At 54.0% G+C, this 17,201-nt stretch overlaps 8 protein-coding genes across 8 annotated transcripts; 5 read left to right on the top strand and 3 right to left on the bottom strand.

Moving 5' to 3' along the window:
* Positions 1 to 519: 519 nt before the first annotated feature.
* On the bottom strand, positions 520 to 1,204 carry PG986_006952 (uncharacterized protein; the record flags this gene model as incomplete). The annotated part of the gene is made up of 2 exons (XM_066843174.1): positions 520 to 1,062; positions 1,151 to 1,204. 2 exons carry the CDS (start codon positions 1,202 to 1,204, stop codon positions 520 to 522), a joined length of 597 nt encoding a protein of 198 aa, XP_066699286.1.
* Positions 1,205 to 1,818: 614 nt separating this feature from the next.
* On the top strand, positions 1,819 to 2,574 carry PG986_006951 (uncharacterized protein; the record flags this gene model as incomplete). The annotated part of the gene is made up of 1 exon (XM_066843173.1): positions 1,819 to 2,574. One exon carries the CDS (start codon positions 1,819 to 1,821, stop codon positions 2,572 to 2,574), a length of 756 nt encoding a protein of 251 aa, XP_066699285.1.
* A 166-nt stretch (positions 2,575 to 2,740) lies between these two features.
* PG986_006950 (HET domain-containing protein) lies at positions 2,741 to 4,309 on the top strand (the record flags this gene model as incomplete). The annotated part of the gene is made up of 1 exon (XM_066843172.1): positions 2,741 to 4,309. The coding sequence occupies one exon, from the start codon at positions 2,741 to 2,743 to the stop codon at positions 4,307 to 4,309; it is 1,569 nt and encodes a 522-aa protein (XP_066699284.1).
* A 419-nt stretch (positions 4,310 to 4,728) lies between these two features.
* PG986_006949 (Conserved oligomeric Golgi complex subunit 5) lies at positions 4,729 to 6,085 on the top strand (the record flags this gene model as incomplete). Its single annotated transcript, XM_066843171.1, has 2 exons — positions 4,729 to 5,136; positions 5,195 to 6,085. 2 exons carry the CDS (start codon positions 4,729 to 4,731, stop codon positions 6,083 to 6,085), a joined length of 1,299 nt encoding a protein of 432 aa, XP_066699283.1.
* A 212-nt stretch (positions 6,086 to 6,297) lies between these two features.
* On the bottom strand, positions 6,298 to 7,701 carry PG986_006948 (oxidoreductase; the record flags this gene model as incomplete). The annotated part of the gene is made up of 4 exons (XM_066843170.1): positions 6,298 to 6,808; positions 6,864 to 6,981; positions 7,043 to 7,415; positions 7,507 to 7,701. The coding sequence occupies 4 exons, from the start codon at positions 7,699 to 7,701 to the stop codon at positions 6,298 to 6,300; spliced, it is 1,197 nt and encodes a 398-aa protein (XP_066699282.1).
* Positions 7,702 to 9,414: 1,713 nt separating this feature from the next.
* On the top strand, positions 9,415 to 10,848 carry PG986_006947 (uncharacterized protein; the record flags this gene model as incomplete). The annotated part of the gene is made up of 5 exons (XM_066843169.1): positions 9,415 to 9,869; positions 9,923 to 10,000; positions 10,059 to 10,165; positions 10,236 to 10,549; positions 10,699 to 10,848. The coding sequence occupies 5 exons, from the start codon at positions 9,415 to 9,417 to the stop codon at positions 10,846 to 10,848; spliced, it is 1,104 nt and encodes a 367-aa protein (XP_066699281.1).
* Positions 10,849 to 12,764: 1,916 nt separating this feature from the next.
* On the top strand, positions 12,765 to 14,319 carry PG986_006946 (glycoside hydrolase family 18 protein; the record flags this gene model as incomplete). Its single annotated transcript, XM_066843168.1, is given in 6 exon segments — positions 12,765 to 12,876; positions 12,944 to 13,008; positions 13,082 to 13,197; positions 13,298 to 13,706; positions 13,721 to 13,737; positions 13,761 to 14,319. 6 exon segments carry the CDS (start codon positions 12,765 to 12,767, stop codon positions 14,317 to 14,319), a joined length of 1,278 nt encoding a protein of 425 aa, XP_066699280.1.
* Positions 14,320 to 15,680: 1,361 nt separating this feature from the next.
* PG986_006945 (uncharacterized protein) lies at positions 15,681 to 16,658 on the bottom strand (the record flags this gene model as incomplete). The annotated part of the gene is made up of 3 exons (XM_066843167.1): positions 15,681 to 16,295; positions 16,319 to 16,564; positions 16,626 to 16,658. The coding sequence occupies 3 exons, from the start codon at positions 16,656 to 16,658 to the stop codon at positions 15,681 to 15,683; spliced, it is 894 nt and encodes a 297-aa protein (XP_066699279.1).
* Positions 16,659 to 17,201: the final 543 nt, after the last annotated feature.

Raw genomic sequence — 17,201 nt, 5'->3', positions numbered from 1 at the left:
AAAGGACGGGAGACAGCCGAACACTTGATCCTATACTGTAAAGACTTCGAGGGAAGACAAGAGCAGCTAGCAAAACAGCTAGCACCTAGTCCGCTGCGAACTCGTCGCGATTTAGCGGCGCTTACTATAGAAAAAGATACGGCGAAGGTTATCGCAAAGTGGCTTCTACGGACCGGTCGACTGCCGCTGTATAAGTTGGCAATGGAGATTGGGGGACCACCCGAACCTGGATAATCTCTCTTCAGGCCCTAAAGCAAGGGTCACTAGGCTGGTGGGTGAGAACCAGCATGGTAACGTTGAGCACGTGAGGTAGATTTTACGATATTGGCAGCGTGTATTTTTAGTCCAGCTTCGGCACGGTTTATTACACGAGGAACTAGGTAGATGTACCGAAGGCCTTCGGCGTACGGCGTACTATTAATAATAATAGTTGTTAAGACAAGCATGTTGAGCTACCTCTTTCGGTGCAATTTCTATGAGCGTACAAACGATTCCATCAATGGCTGAACCAATATACCATCACTGGACTTTCCATTCGTAAACAGCCCGCACCTTGATTGTCTTACCATCTTTCGTGGCCACCGTCTTCTGGACGTGGTATCTCTTCCCTTCGAGCATGCAGAACCCAAAGACCTGCTCGGCCGTGCCCTCGCCGCCCTCCTGGACGACGTAGACCTGGACGTAGCCGGGCTTGCCCTCGAGCTTCTCGCAGGGCTCCTCGATCCAGTCCTCGGCGAGGTAGGGGTCGAGGGCGACGGCGTCGCCGCCCATGCTGAGGGGCTGGTCGCGCTCCGACAGGTTGAGCCAGCGGGCGCGCACGTGGGTGACGCCGAACTTGGACTCGCTGCGCATCTCGGAGCCGTCGAGCTTGTACGTCTTGGTCTCGCCCTTGAAGCCGCCCGTGGCGACGGTCTCGATGGTGATGGAGCCCGTGCCCGTCGCGGCGTCAGTCGTCTGCGTCAGGCGCGCCGTCACGTTCATCATGGCGGCGGCTTTGCGCACCAGCCACGGGACGCCTTGCAGCTCCATCAGCGGGTTCATGTCATCCGACAGGCTCTTGTTCTGCATGGGTGGTTGGACTACGGTTAGTATTTCGTAATCCAGATATTGGGGCTCGCCGTGATATGGGACGGGATGTATGCAAACTTACCATGATCCATTGTCCACTGAGGTTGTGGATGGTGACTTCAGGAGGGGCGGCCATGGTGATGGTGATATGCGCTTAGCAGTTCGACTGATTCGTTGAAGTTTATAGTCTGATGAGATAGAGGGTCATGTATGGCTTCTTGGCAATGGGAGTTCATTCATCTTATGGGCCAACTCAAGGACATTATCTCATGTTGCTGACTGTTTGATCGAAGTTTAAATCCAAGGGGGCTTGTCAAATAAGGTGCCGAGTGACAAGCAAGATGGTCCATTAGTGCTAGAACGGACATTCCCAAGGAGCCTCAAGAGGTACAAAGCCATCATGTAGGTGGTCATAATTCAAGGTCCCAATAGAAATAACTATCTTTCATTGCTTCGCGCATGGGCTATACACTTCCCAGACCAAGCTTCTCGGTGCGTCGGAGTCGGAGCCGGGTGTTTGTGGATCACCGGAAGGCGCGACTTCAGTCCACCAGTTTGCTCGTGGGGCGCTACAGATTTGGGAGGAAAGTACCACCTACACAATTTCATCCGCCCCAAATATTTGAATACTGGAAAGCCTAAGTCCTCATGCTTCGTCATGTGAATTCACTATCTGGACGGACTTCCTATTCCTGAGGTCCCTTGTTCCAATTGAAGTAGCATATGCTTTTTCACCTAGTCTGGCCAACGATGGATCTAGCTGCCCAAATCCGCTCCGGGCTTCAGCGACAAGGTTTGCCCACGCCAACCCTCGAGTGGGTGCAAGCCGTGCTGCCAAACCGCAACCCCATGCCGCCCTTGCAGGCACTCATCGCGACGGCCAAGGCGCGCTTGATGGTGGTGGACATCACGAACGGTACTGTACTCGACGCGAGTGCGCCCGCGCTCCCGCCCAACCTCTCCAACATGGAGGTTGTGGAAACCAAGCTCAGCCGGGACGTTCTGGTGCAGGTGTTGGACATCGACAATCTGACGAAAAGCAAGTGGGAGCAGGTCGAAGAGCTGGAGGCCATTGCCCGCGGAGAGCAGACGCGTGGTCGCGAAATGATCAGGCTCCCCGCGGCCGGCGAAGACGACGACGAGGCCAGCTACAGCAGCGCGTCGACGCAGGCGCTCTCGTCCGCGCCTGGAGGGGCTAGAGGCGCAATGGGGGCAAGTGCGACACCCAAGAATTCGACACATCGCCTGGTCCTGCAGGATTGCAAGGGCCAGAAAGTCCATGGCCTAGAGCTGCATCGTATCGAAAGAATTGGCATTGGCACGATGAATATCGGGGAGAAAATTCTCCTCAAGAAAGGTGCCACTGTGGCTCGCGGCATGGTTCTGCTCGAGCCGACTAATTGCACGATTTTGGGTGGAAAGGTCGAGGCATGGCAGAAGGCTTGGTTCGACAACCGCTTGGCGCGATTGAAGGAAACCATAGAGAGTCAGGGCCGCGACGAATGAGATGCTTCAGCTGCGCAGATAAGATCCTTGGTGCCCGCAGTTTGGGGGTGCCTCTGGTTGCTCCCTCCAGCCGTACAGTGATCTCAGATTTCGTCGCATTCAACGCCATCAGTCAAACTTCATGACGCTCTATCTCATTGAAAAAAGCCCCTCACACAATCTAGCCATGCGTTTAGTCCACTGCGCAACGTTGGAACTGAAAGAGTTCAACGAGTGCGATGTCCCGGAATACGCCATCCTGTCCCATACCTGGGGCAATGAGGAAGTGTCATTCGAAGAGATGACCAGGCCTACCCCTGCAACCTACAACAAGGCAGGCTATCGCAAAATCCAAAACTTTGCTTCCGAGGCGGCTCCCTATTGCTTTGAGTATATTTGGGTTGATACTTGCTGTATCAAGAAGGAGAGCTCTTCGGAACTGTCCGAGGCGATCAATTCAATGTACACATGGTACAAGAAGGCTGCGCGATGTTATGTCTACCTTGAGGACGTGGAACATTTCACAGCCGAGGATTTTCGCAAATGTCGTTGGTCAAGCCGGGGTTGGACTTTGCAGGAACTCATCGCTCCAGCAGACGTTCGCTTCTACTGCAAGCACTGGGACTTCATGTTCACCAAGGAAGAATGTGTCTTCGTCCTGTCCGAAACTCTGGGAATAAGGCCGGAGATCCTTCTCACATGCGACCCCAGTTTGGCCAGTGCGGCAGAGAGAATGAGCTGGACAGCGAGGAGAGTCACAACCAGGCCCGAGGACATGGCGTACTGTTTGCTTGGTATATTCGATGTTAACATGCCCATGTTGTATGGGGAAGGTGGCATCAAGGCCTTTCTCCGACTTCAGGGAGAGATCATGAAGATCTCTGATGACCAATCCCTGTTTGCGTGGAGGAAAAAGGAGGAAGAGGGAGAGAGTTTATATTCGTCCTACACTGGATTGTTGGCCCCGAGTCCTATGGAATTCATCGATTCTCATAACATTGCATTCGTGGAGAATTCATTGGAGAATTGCCCTTACTCCAGCACCAACAAAGGGATCTCGATTCGGCTCAATCTGATTCCATATCGAGCTGATAGACATGAGCCCGATGTCTGCATTGCACTTCTAGATTGTCGATACCATGGGCCTGAGGGTCGGGCCATTGGAATACTCCTCAGAAGGCTTGAAGGAGACCAATTTGCACGTATCGATCCGCATCGGATATTCAACGCGAGTGACTCACGATTAGTTGACCGGGCTTACCCAACGGATGTGTACGTTCGTCAGAGCATTCGTCTTCCAAGAGGCCATCTCACCCCGCGCGTGTACGGCTTCGTGCTGTCGGATCAAATATCTATCCCGGGGATATATCTTACTGATATGTGGCCGGTGGATTGTCTTCGCCTCCTACCAAGTGAGCAAAGCAAAATCGCGGCGCTATGCTACCGATCTCGTGCGGACCCGACGTTCGGAACACTTGCTGTACTACTTCGGTGGGATAAGAAGTCTCTGAGGTTCAGCTCGTTCTGTACGAAGGACTCATCGTGGACTGAAGGAACGTCTATTCAAGACCACATAGAGACGATGGGTCGTCGTATCCGCGGCAACGACGCGGAGGTATGTTTCTGCACCTCTGGATTACGGTGTAAGGCCAAGGTTGATATGGAACTTGGTATGAGGGGTGATAGGATCGTTATCAAAGTAGCAGTGAAAATAGAGGAGGATAGCTACCTTGAAGATAGATCAGTCTTGTCATAATTAAGGCGATGGATGGCTCTTGAAGGGCTAACAAGGATATTTTCTCGGTCATTCAAAAAGGGCCTCGTAACGCTGAAGAACGCAACGTAATATGAACCAATCTTTAAAATAAAGCACAAAGGATAAGCTATACTTTGTTATAGTATCAAGTGGCATTTGGCAGAGACATCTCTGATGTATGAACGTCCTGGTGAAGAACAGGGAATGTGGCTTGTTGTCTTCCATTGCGTGGCTGATGTGGGGGTGTACTTCACATTGATTTACTGCACCTAACCGTAGCTTCTGGGCCACCTTTGACTTTACATAACCCCGTTCCCAAATGTGCATAAGCCTTAAGCATAAGCGCATCAGCAGCGAGGCAAGGCGGCTTGTATAGCTGTTGGCCTTCTCGACTCAGCACATCTACTCATTGGGACAATATGGCCAATCCCGAGGAAGACGGGCCGTCGTACATCGACTACGAGACTTTCCTGGACCCTGGATTCAGCCCCGCGTCCTTCGCCAACACTCTGGTCCTCGCCACAAACAACCCGAACGATGCGCCGCTCGACCTGTCGACACCGCTGTCGAAGGTGCTCTTCGACGCCCAGGAGATCGACTCGCACATTGACCTTCTGACCACGCGGTCCTCGATACCGCTCCTGACGCACACCCGCGAGCAGACGGAGGCGAGCACGCGGATCATCTCCGAGATCGACAACCAGGTCAAGAGCCTGAACGAGAGCTACAAGCAGCTCGAGAAGGAAGTCATACAGAAACATGCCGAGGCAGACGAGGTCCGACAGGTGGCCGCGCGCTTGTGGGAGACGTTGAAGCTGGGACGAGCGGTCGGCAGATGCCTCCAATTGGGGCGGCAGCTCGAGGTACAGCATTCGGAAATCTCAGCCGCCGGAGCTGGCGCCGCTGGCAAGAAAGAAGATCACAGAGCACTTGTCCGATGCGCGCACACACTGCTTTCGCTGCGCGAGACCTTGGAGAGGAGAGCGCCCGGGGGAGGAAGGCCACGGTCTGGAACGAGTGAACGCGATCAAGAGCCTGCAAGAGAGCATCATTGCCCCCGTGGAGCGCTCGGTGAGGAGCTTGTCGGAACAAATCATGCGCGAGTTCGCGATTGGCACGGCGACCGGTACCGCCACTTTCGCGCAGAGCGAGGAGACCAAGGCCCGTACCATCTCGGCCATGGTCACGCTGTACCTGATTTCCCCCACTTCGGGCCTGAAACCCGACCGCTGGACACCGCAGCTTCTTCTGCAGGCGTTGGAGGTGTATCTACGGAACGCCCTGCAGAGCTCAATCGCCTCTGTGGCCAGGTCGTTGGCCACTCTGCCCTCGCTGGACCGCACCCTGGCTGAGGTGTCGGCGCGGTGTCAGAACATTGTGGCCTTGGAGATCATCCTGGAGGGAACCAAGGCGCCCGCGCACCCCATGGTACCCAATCCGAAACTGGTGTCCGAGAAGGCGAACCTTCTCCATCCCTTACTGGCATACCTCGAGACGGGCTCCTTGGCATCCTACTTTTGGCGGAGCATGGCCGGCAGCCTTTCTACGAGGGTCATGGAGATCATGAATCGCGGGGGCGTCTCTGCGCGGACGCTCAAGTCCAACAAGAACGCCGTCGGAGAAGCAATCAGAGAATGCGTCATTCGAGGAAGTCAGCCGCCCAATACAATCGCGGCAGCGAAGGGCAAAGGCACAAGGACCGACACGGAGAAGGCCGGGTGGGACCGAGAAGTCGCCGTCATGGTTGGCAGTGTCATTGGCCATCTGGGCCGATGAGACCAGCTCAGATACATACCAAATAAAAGTCAGCTCACAAGCACATCTCCATTACTACGATCTTCAAGAAAAACAGGCCATGCTGCAACTTCAATTCACGCTTGTCTAGTGATTCCAGCCACGGAGCGCAGTCATTACTGGATTTAGCAAATGTATAGAATGGCCACATCATGGGTAAGCCATCTGGCCAGATTATCCACGGATTGGTCGGCCTAGCTAATAACGATGCCAGTTCTCTTGGTTATCCCCGCTGGGGGCCTGAGTATGAACTCCTCGCTGCTGTCGTCGCCGAAACCTCCCCTGTTGGTCGTGATCTGGGTGAAATTATTGGAGGAATGCGCACCAGGCTTCGGGGCTTGGAAAGAGCTCTCCCCCGCCCTGTAATAGGGGTGCCGCATGTCTGAGAGCTCTACCTGGTTTCCCTGGCCGCGGGCGGTACCGATCGCGTACGTGCCGTAACCTCGCTGCTTCGTGTTGCGTCCGTACGTGGTGCTGCTCTTGAGGATCTTGGAGAAAAGTGGGCGCAGAGTCGGCAACGAAGCGGCCAAGATCCCGGCGTGCAATTCGACGCTGCGGCGGTCAGGCCTGTCAGTATGGCCGCGGTTCAAACGGGGTTTGTCAATAACGTACTTGAACCAGACCAGGAAGTCGTATCTTCGCGAGTAGTCGGGGTCTGTCATACTATATGCGTATACCGCTCGGATCACTGACGCTGCGCAAGCGCTATAACAGGACATCAGTTCGGTGGCTGTGCGAGCTCTCTCTGGGGTTTACTTACAACAAACCGAGACTTAGGATAAGGACCAGAGAGATCTTGGTCTTGCGGTTGACTTGCAGATCGACAACCACCAGGACCGGCAAGGCAACCATGGCCAAGTCCGTGAGGATGTTAACCACTGATCTCACACGTTAGCCTTGGATGACGACTATCATGGAAGAGCGATCAAGAAAACATACCGCTGTTCGCAGTGCCGATGTCCATCAGTTGGTTTCGCATTTTGCAGTTGGCGTCCGTGATCTTCTGGTTCCATGCAGCCTCCAGCGGTATGCAAGCGAAGGTATAGGTGCAAATGGAATATATCATGAAAACGCTCGTGAACACGACCATTCCCAACAAGAACCTCTTCTGCCACACCTTTTGTACGAACCGTCGGAGGAAGAAGGCCAGGAAAATCTTGACCAGACAGATCCCCGTGGTCAATAGCGGGCCGATGATGTAGGACCAATAACGCAGTCCTTCCTTCCACTCGTCGGGTATGTCCTTCATCCAGCGGCCGGCTCCGTGTTGGACCATGCGGATGAAGCAGGCCATGGTCGATATCGCCATCCCCTATCGTTGGCAAAAGCAGCCGGCAACAAACATTAGCGACTGAGAAATCGGATGAGTCGATGATACATAATCACCCTTCGACAAAGCGTACCAGTGCACCTATCATGATCACATCGTCTATACTAAAGGCATGGAGCCAGAAATGACGAACCCAGCATCTCAAAGCAACGATGATGGCCGATAGGCCAACTAAGGAGATGGCTAGGCCCAACAGCATAGGCGCGTTAGAGTCGACATGGTCGGTAATCTCACGCTTCGTGGCAAAATTGGAAGGAGGCGCTGCCATCGCCGTGATATCGTCAAGGAGGCGGAGCAAGTGGTGATGATTAGAAGTAGCCCGAAGCAATTTGGCGATCAGGGGCGTGCATTGAGGACACGACGAGGGTGTTATATCACGGAGCAGTGCTTGAAGACACATGCGGCGTACCTGTCATCGGCTCATTCTGTCAGGTTTCTGGAACATTGCGTGTCCCAGCCTGCTCTAGTTTTGCTGAACATGGTGTTGCAGCCAACGCAACCAACAAGCAAAGACTTTCCTCTCTCCTGTCATGCAGCCGAGGATTCCTTACGGTAGCACTGTCTTCTCACTCAAGTGCCAGGCTGGTGTGAATGGCCAGGCATGTTATTTCGTTGGTTCTGAGGAGTCTCCCAACGAGGCAGCATTCCTGATGCAGGTCCCGTATGGTAACCTCGATGGAGCAATGGCCCAGCTTCCGGATCATCGGCCCATCATTCGGCATGACCAAAGGGTTACCGATAGGTCATATATTACTCTTTGGCATGAACTCGCCGAGGCGAATCCTACATTGCCGTCACAAATCAACAACATCCTACACTCACCGGTAGCAAACAATAAGCAAGAACCGGGGGAGGAACATCCGGATGATGCCGAACGAATCCCTCGCAGGATGCAGTGCATGCTCAAGAATCTAATTCGTTCAAATTGGACAGCTCCAGACCATACCCTCGGTAATCGTACGAGGGTAACAGGGGCACAGCGCACCCTGGATCTCGGCGCTGGGGGTCAATGCATACGTCAAAGCTGTCAGATGGAGAAGGAGGAGAAAAGAGACGTCCAGGTGTTTCTATAAAGTAACACTATGCCAAACACCTGTATAATTGGGATTTGGCGGAGCCGAATATGCTTGGCCAGGGTCAATTCGAGGTGTCGTCGTCGTCTTTTGGGGTCGGATGGGAGCACGTCATAAGCCAAAGTGTCGCGATAATCCCCACTGGCGGAGTTCTGTTCGGAGGTCTAACGTATTTCTGGACTCGGCCCGGACACCGCCAGCAGTATGTAATTGCATTGAGGGTTGAGGACCTTGGGTATCGGAGTGTACGATCCGACACGACGGTATATTCCACAACCCACAGGGGCTTTCGAGGCCGACCCGCTCCACCACCATGCGTCCCGTATTTCGCTACGATGCAGGACAGTCGTATTCTAAGTCACGCCTACATACATACACACACAAACACGTACACACCCAACTGCATCCTTTTGAGCACCCGATTAGCCGGGGGCCTGTAGGAGCCGGGCCTCTGTCCCGTGGAGTGCGCTGGCCGGTGGATGTAATAATATGTTCTAGACCCAATCCAGATCTGATGCACGAACGGGGCACGGGTGATGGCGAGGCTCTTGGCGCTGCATGTGTACCCAGGTTGGTAAAATTGCATCAGCTGCAGAAAGCCGAACCGGGCACCCAACCCGAGCGGGACAACAAAGTCGTACTTGGCCGCGTGGGTCATTCCGCCGAATGGAGGGAGCAGTGCCGTCAAAGCGTCTACAGTTGCAGCACTTGGCAGTGGCATATGCAATATTACCTTTAGGGCATTCAGAGAAGAAGAAGGGGTTCGGTATAATAGAGTAGAAATGTCTGTTTAGATACGCTCTGGGTGCTTTCCAGACGATTCCTGGCCTGTCAATCTTATATCCTCTCCTACCCGATAACCCCCCTTTGTTTGTGACTCGTCTCAGATCAAGTGTGTTGCCGCCAAGATGCAGCAGCAAGGCCTTCTCGTCACACTGTCACTCCTCCTCGCCCGGGTCTCGCTCGTCTCCTCGTGGACGCCCGCCCCGACCCACGGCTCCGACCTGCTCGCCGAGCAGAGCCTGGCGAACCTGAAGAGCGCCCTTGCAGATGGCACTCTAAAGCAGGAGCTGGCCACGCAGGGCGTGTCGCAGACATGCGGCCCCGACGACTGGGCCGTCCGGCGGGAGTACTTGACGCTCTCCGACGAGGAGAAGCTCGAGTATACCCGCGCCATCAAGTGCCTTATGGCCAAGCCCGCCACCGTAGACCCGGAGAAGGTCCCCGGCGCCCGGTCCCGGTACGATGACTTTGTGGCGGCGCACATCAACAACACTCAGTCCATCCACAACTCGGGCTATTTCCTGCATTGGCATCGGGCCTTTGTTTGGAGCTTTGAGCAGGCCTTGCGCAACGAGTGTGGGTATAAAGGCATGTCCCCATCAGAGGCTACTTACACGAGGCTTCACTTCAGAGACTAACCTTCTGGATGACAGGATACCTACCGTACTGGAACCACGGAAAGGGTGCTCAAGACCTGATCAGCTCGCCTTAGTAAGTTATGCCCGGCCCAGTTTGTATGCTTAACCCGTGGCAGCTAACGGAATCTCAGCCTCGATGGGGGCCCGACTTCCCAAGGCGGCAACGGGGTCTACGCCAAGCACGGTTGCGCCACAGGACTACCAAGCGGTCTACTTTGCATCGAGCCGGGAGTTGGTGGTAAGTCCACCCCACGACTCTACATCCTCAAGTGTCCTCAACCCACTGACAAAACCTTGTTACATCCCAGGTGGCTGTGTCGAGACCGGCCCCTACGCCGGAATCATGATGAACATCTCGGCCACGGCGCCGCAGTTCGAACTCGTGACGCCCGGGCCCAAGTTCTCGTACCAGCCGCGGTGCATCCGCCACGACATCTCCAACGCCCTGGGCCAGAAGTGGGCCGGCGACGAGCGCGCCGTGGACCTGCTCACGGACCCGGCCGGCCAGGCGGGCATCGCGGGCATCCAGGCTGGCATCGAGAACACGGGCACCGCCACCGAGGGTTTCTACGGCCTGCACCAGTACGGGCACTTTGCTGTTTCTGGTGACCCCAGCGGGGATGTAAGTTGACGAGTGCCCCACGTGTTTCCCCCTTTTCCCCTTTTGCTCCTCCCCATTTCACACTATGCACCTTTCTTCCTGCTGCTTGACCTCGTTATTCCACAAATGCCTAAAAGCCAAAGGGACTAACATAATATACAAAACAAAAGTTCTATAACTCTCCCAATGAGCCCCTATTCTGGCTTCACCATGGTCAAGTCGACCGGCTCTCGTGGATCTGGCAGAACCAGAAGCCGGTCGAGCGCGCCCTGCAGTCCGCGGGCACGCGGACTATGTACAACGAGCCCCCCGAGCGATGATGTGACGCTGGAGGATACCCTGTATATGGACGCGACGGGGCCGGACGTGGTTTTTAAGGATACGGTCAGCTCGGTGGGGGGCAAGTATTGCTACATCTATGTTTAGGGCATAGGGTATTACTGTATAGAGACTGGATAGAGATACTAAGCATGATATTAGAAGTAAGGTATGGGTTAAAATATATTCATTTAAAGTTATATTGATTATTCTCAGTTGAATAGCGGTTTAACCCCTTTCCCTTGCATGTCTCAGATGTAATGTCTATCTTAGGTAATAATAGTTTACCCGTTTCTTTACATGTATTTATTCTATACTCATCACTTTGCTTCAAGGGCCTTCAGATAAGGGGTAATGTGTGCAATCCGCTGAGGAGTTTACCTATATGTGTAACAGTTGCTATATAATATGTGATGGATGTTCTAGTGATTAAGTATATACCGTTGTCATGGCTACTGTGGCCGGAGACTTGGTATTCCCCGACCCTTTCGTGTTTGGTAATGAGGATCTTGATATAATGACGTAACATGTGGATTTCTCTGCCGGGATTCCCAAGCACGAGTATTTCCGATGACAAAGCTGACTCAGGACGGTTTTTGCTGGTGTAGCAAGGGACGACAGAGTTCAGATTGAACATCACCGAACACGGGGTTTACTGATCTAGGGCAACAATGAGCGATACAGGTGCGGGAGAAGGTAGAGGCAAAGGGTTGCGAACGGGCGTTGAGTCACGGTTGGGGTTTCAAAGGCGGGAAAGCCTTAGCGAGGTTTGAAGTTTGAAATTTGCAAATCGTCGGAGCAGTTGGATGGGATGATACGCTAGCTTCGGCTTTTGTGCCTGAGCTGAAGTCTTGGGTTTTGCCACGGAGAGTTCCGAAAGCTTCCAGAAGGATGGGATTGGTGGTCAACTTAATCGCATTGCATGCTGATTGGTACTTTATCTTCTTCATCTCCATAGAAGTAAGTGCTTCTAGATCCAGAGGTTCCCGAAAAGGGGGCGACATAGTATTTAGAGATGTAGGCCAAACCTTAATCACACCCGTCTGCAGATTCTTTTCATCTTCTTCTCTGTATCAACTGCCATGTGTCCCGCTCTTATCCTTGGCGGATCCATAAGGCCGGACGTTTTTCGACACATGAGTCGTTCGGTGTTCGAGTCACAAGCGCCAGGTCCGGTCACGCACCGCTTCACGTCATGGTGAGGTGTAAGCGAGATTCTATACTAGAAGATCCCTGCTGGGGCCAGGCAGAGGCGGAACCATGCAACCAACGTGCTCTATTTCGTAGATCAGCAAATCTGCACTCTCCACTAACAGACACGATCCCGGTCTCCGGCTACGGACTGGAGAACGGGACCTGACTCCGGATTCTCCACTGTCAGGTACCGGTTCGTTAGCAAAATATGGGGTATAGTGGGTGCATACAAGAGCCCCGAGAAGACGGCAACGCCGTTCTTTGCCTTCTGGAATGTGAATCGTACTTTCGTTGTATCGCTTCCGGACTTTGCTCACTCCTAGCCCCTTCAGAAGGGGATAACGGCCTCCCGTTAGTAACGAAGCAGTCTGATCTTTAGTCGCCCGAAAAGTCAATTAGCTCTTGATACGTTCGGAACAGGATGCGCAAGCTGCTTCTGTCTCAGATGGCGGTTGAGGTCTTCTTGGCTCCTATCGAGTCAGCCAGCACCTGAACCCGTCACCGTGATCACCGAGTAATGAAAAACCCGCCCGTTGCGAACTACGCAAATCAAGCGCCTGTCAAATGACACACGCACACGGCAACGCAGACATGGCAATGGATAGATATAAAGGCAACCTCAGTTATGCGAGACCGTTTCTTGGTGTTTGGGAGATCCGGAGAATCATAGTAAACACCACACTCTTGTCTGTCTTTTTGCATACATACGTTCATTTCATTCATTATGCACTCCTTTCACTTCAGACTGGCGGCCGTAGCCGCCGTACTTGCATCGCTTGCCTCCTCTGCAGCGGGATTCCAAAAAGATTCACAAGACAACGTGGCTGTATACTGGGGTAAGTTTCCTGTGTTTCGCTCATCTCAGGGGGTGCAACTCAAGTTGGCTAACGCGGTCGCGATCAGGTCAGAATTTTGAAACCGGTGGTCAACAACGGCTAAACACATACTGCTCAAGCACAAAATTCAATGTCAGTTACATGGTGTCGGCGCAAAAAAGGCGTGAGTTTGTCATGACAAATACTGACCTATGGACCACCACAGATTATCCCTATAGCATTTCTCGTCTCCTTGACGGATCCGGTGATAAACCTCGCCAATGGCAATAACAACTGCACCACATTCCCTGGATCAACAGCTCTGAGTTGTCCTCAGGTAGAGTAAGTGCAAATGCATCCCTTCCCCGTCCCATGCGGAAACATTATTGGAGAGTACAACAAAAATAAGGAAAAATCTAACAAGTACTGACCCGAGAAACAGAGAGGACATCCAAACGTGCCAGTCCAAGCATGGCAAGACCATCATGCTGTCCATCGGCGGAGCGACCTACCAGGAAGGCGGCTTCCCCTCTCCGAGCGCCGCCCAGGCCGGCGCCGAGAAAATCTGGAACTTGTTCGGGCCCAACACCAAGACGCCCAACCGCCCCTTCGGCAACGCCGTCATCGACGGCTTCGACTTCGACTTTGAGTCTGCGACCCAGAACATGGTCCCCTTCGCCCAGCGCCTGCGCGAGCTCATGGACGCCGACACCAAGAAGCAGTACTACCTCTCCGCGGCGCCGCAGTGCCCCTTCCCGGACCGCGCCGACGGCGAGATGCTCGCGGGCGAGGTCGCGTTCGACTTCCTCATGGTCCAGTTCTACAACAACTACTGCGGCGTGCAATGCTTCGTCGGCGGAGGCAGCGGCAAGGGCGCCGGCGGTGGCTCCGCCCGCCGGGAGCAGTCGGCCTTCAACTTCGCCGCCTGGGACGCCTGGGCCCGCGGCAAGCCCCCTCGACGGCAGCCGCGGCAGCAAGAACCCAGACGTCAAGATCCTGCTGGGCGTCCCCGCCAGCAAGCTGGCCGCGTCGACCGGGTTCGTGGAGCCGGCACTGCTGCAGCCCATTATGAAGTTCTGCGCCGACAGCTTCCCGTCCTTTGGCGGCGTCATGATGTGGGACATGAGCCACTTGTTCAGCGTCAGCGGCGGGGCCGGTTCGTTCCTGGAGGACGTGCACGGCGCCCTATCCATGGCCGCCACGTCGCTGTTGAATGGCGGAAAGGCCAGGGTCAACGGCGTCAACGCGACGGCGACTCGGCCTGAGCAGCAGGGAGCGCCGGGTTCGGATTCGGATACGGCCGACGACAACGACGACGACGGCGACGACGACAACGACAACAACACAAACAGCACTAGCAGTGGTGTCATTACCCCCACTATCTCTGCCTCAACGAGGTATTATTCTTCATCCATGGCCGTGTCGTGGCTGGCTACGGCTACACTACTCTATTCGCTTTTGTAGTTCAGTTTTATACAAGGCCAGACGGCCGATAGCCTTGTTTTGTATCTAGATATCCATTCACTTTCATGCCAGATGCAAACGAGCACAGCTCACACGCTGGTTGTACATTGAATAAAATCACCAACTCCAAATAGTTTGATCCATGCTGGCTATTGTGAGGTAAAAGCGTGGTACGAAGATTGGACCAACTTAGCTTACGAGCCGTTGGAACAATATATCCTGCTTTTTGTAAGTTTGAGTTTCTGTTGGCTGTCTCGGTGCCGACTCGAAGTTGAAAAAGGGGTAGGAAAAGGCGAATACCAAATCAAAGCAAGGCAATGGACAAACATAGTTTGTAGCCGGCGCTATGCATCTCTGATACTGATACAGAAGAACTGATGTGACGGCAGTACCATCTGAGCCAGTTTTGGGATGAGAAGCTCATTTTGCTGCCATTGTCTCTTGTATCATTAGGAGAAGTTGTATCGAAATTTCTTTCGTAGCAAGATTTATTGGAATGGGGGCATGAATTGGTCAATCCTGAAAACCCCAGAAGCGTGTCCATCTTATCCGTACCCTTACCCCTTACCCCTTACTCCTGGTACTATCGGCTTTATCCAAACTTTACTTGGTTCATCGTTGATCCTGTGATAAACATGATGCCTGCCAATAGGCGCGTTTTGGGTTTCAGGGGGTTATCCACAATTGTCACCAGTCAAACAACTGAAATATCTACTCTGCTGTGCCACGGAGTATTTCATAGACCCATAGTCTCTAGTTGGCCTGCAATATTGCATATCACTTAAGATGTCAAATATATTTCGTATATCAACAAGCATGGATATAGTTAACTGATGAACGAGAATGGGCTTCGCGGGGGACCGTCGAGGTCCACACGTTCCGGGACACCACAGATCTCTTGCAGGGATATCGCGCCGCGGCCTACTTGGCCGTCGGCCTGTCCACGACGACGCTTATAATATGCTGCTTCATCCTCATCCCCAGGAACACTCGTGAAGGTTTGGGCGAAAAAGACGTCCATGTCTCGCCCTAGCCTGAGGAGGTGTAGTGAGGACAGGAATTGGATCGCAAACCTTGCATGAGACTGGGTCCTGATCTATATCAGTCTGTGCATTACTGAGCTGCGAGTCAGACCATGTATACTGGCCTTATGAGTACTTAGTTTCTTGCAGAATACATAGGCCGAATTGAATGGGCTTGACATTACCTACCTAGTTTAAATATTTCTCAACCGACTCAGTTCGCATTCACTAGAACCCCCAATACATCCATTTTGGTTCATAATCGCATTGTGGCTTACAGAGGGACTTTATATAGATACTGTCTGTCTTCTCCAAGGCATTTATCGTTAATCGTCACGGCTACGCAAGCCTCTTCAACATGGCAACAATCTCATCCTCGCTCATCTCTTTCAGACCCAACAACTCGTTGTCGTTCTTCTCAAAGTGCGCCCCGTAGCCCTCACCAAAGACGGCCGCCGTGATGAACTTCATGGCGAAGTTGGCTGGGTTTGGGTTCTCCTTTTGCAGCTCCGCGTAGCCATCCTTTACCACCTCGTCGACCGAAAGCTGGTTCTCCTTCCAGCCCTGCTCGGAGTCGTCGCCTGCACCAACACCCACGGCCTTCTTCGCGTAGCGCGCGAGGTCGCGCCCCGACAGCGCCGCGTCCTGCACGTAGACGGCGCGGTTCCGCGTCTCGGCCGGGTGCTTCAGAACGCCCGCGACGGCCTTGCCGATACTGGCGAGGGTGGTGGTGCTGAAGACGCGGTCGCCGCCGTCCCAGTGGTTGATCTCGCGGCCCGGGAGGTTGACGAGCCAGCCGGCCCGGACCCCCCAGTCGAAGAAGGGCCCGTTGATGACGGCGGTGTAGGTCATGCCGCTTTTATCGGCCTCGCGCTTCAGGGCCTCGAGCACGGCGGTCTTGGTGCCGTAGCTGGGCAGCTTCGACGTCTTCTCGTTCTCCGTGTTGGAGCCGAACTCGGAGGGATGAAGCGCTGCACGCCGGCCTGGCTCGCGGCCTCGATGAGCAGCAGCTGCTTCTCGAGCGCCAGGTCGGCCAGCGTGGAGACAAGGGCGTCCTGGCCCTGGAGCGCGGCCGCGAGGGAGTCGAGGGCGTCGTAGTCCACAGGGGCCGCCTCGACGGAGTCGGGGAACTTGTGGCTGCTGCTCTGGCGCGTCAAGACTTTGACTTGGAAGCCGGCGGCCAGGAGCTGTTCCAGGATGGCGGGGCCTAGGTTGCCGGTGGCCTGCACGGATGGTGTTAGTAGGTGTTGCCATTCATCCTCAATTGATAGAAGCCCAACTTACACCGGCCAACGCGACTTTGGCAATGTTGCTCATGTTGATGATATCAGTGACTGGAGGGTAAAGTATTATGAGTAGATACTAATACTGACTTGTAAAAGGAAGCTTGTATACGTTGGGAAACGAGGCTCTAATAGGAGCCGTGAGTACTTTATATAGGCCTGGACGGTCTAGACCAGGATAACACTATTAATAATAGGAAATGCATGGCTCCCTGAAGAGTCGAGAATATGTCGTTCTCCATGGTGCCATCGCCAGCCATTAGTAAGAGGGGAGGTACGTATTACTCTGTCTGTTTGTGATCGTGAGCAAGGCAGGCAAGGGTGAGGCGGGAAGATCTACCGCGGCCGGCCATGTGCATATGAGAGAGCCAGCCCAGAGCGGGTTGTTACCGACTCACCTCACCAAGAAGCCCCCAACGCCCACATACTGTAAGCCATCCCACATCGACCGAGAGGCCATTCCACCGGCACCCCCGCCCTCCCACCGGCCAGCATCCCATCGGCAGACAGCGCTCATGATTGCGGCAGGGCCTTATTCTCACCTTTGATGAGTGATGCCGCCACCGGCAAGAGGCTT

The sequence above is a fragment of the Apiospora aurea genome (genome assembly GCF_038362705.1).
Source record: "Apiospora aurea strain CBS 24483 chromosome Unknown utg000005l_segment0_segment0, whole genome shotgun sequence".
NCBI classification, from domain to species: Eukaryota; Fungi; Ascomycota; class Sordariomycetes; order Amphisphaeriales; family Apiosporaceae; genus Apiospora; species Apiospora aurea.
This window is presented reverse-complemented; position numbering and strand designations above follow the sequence as displayed.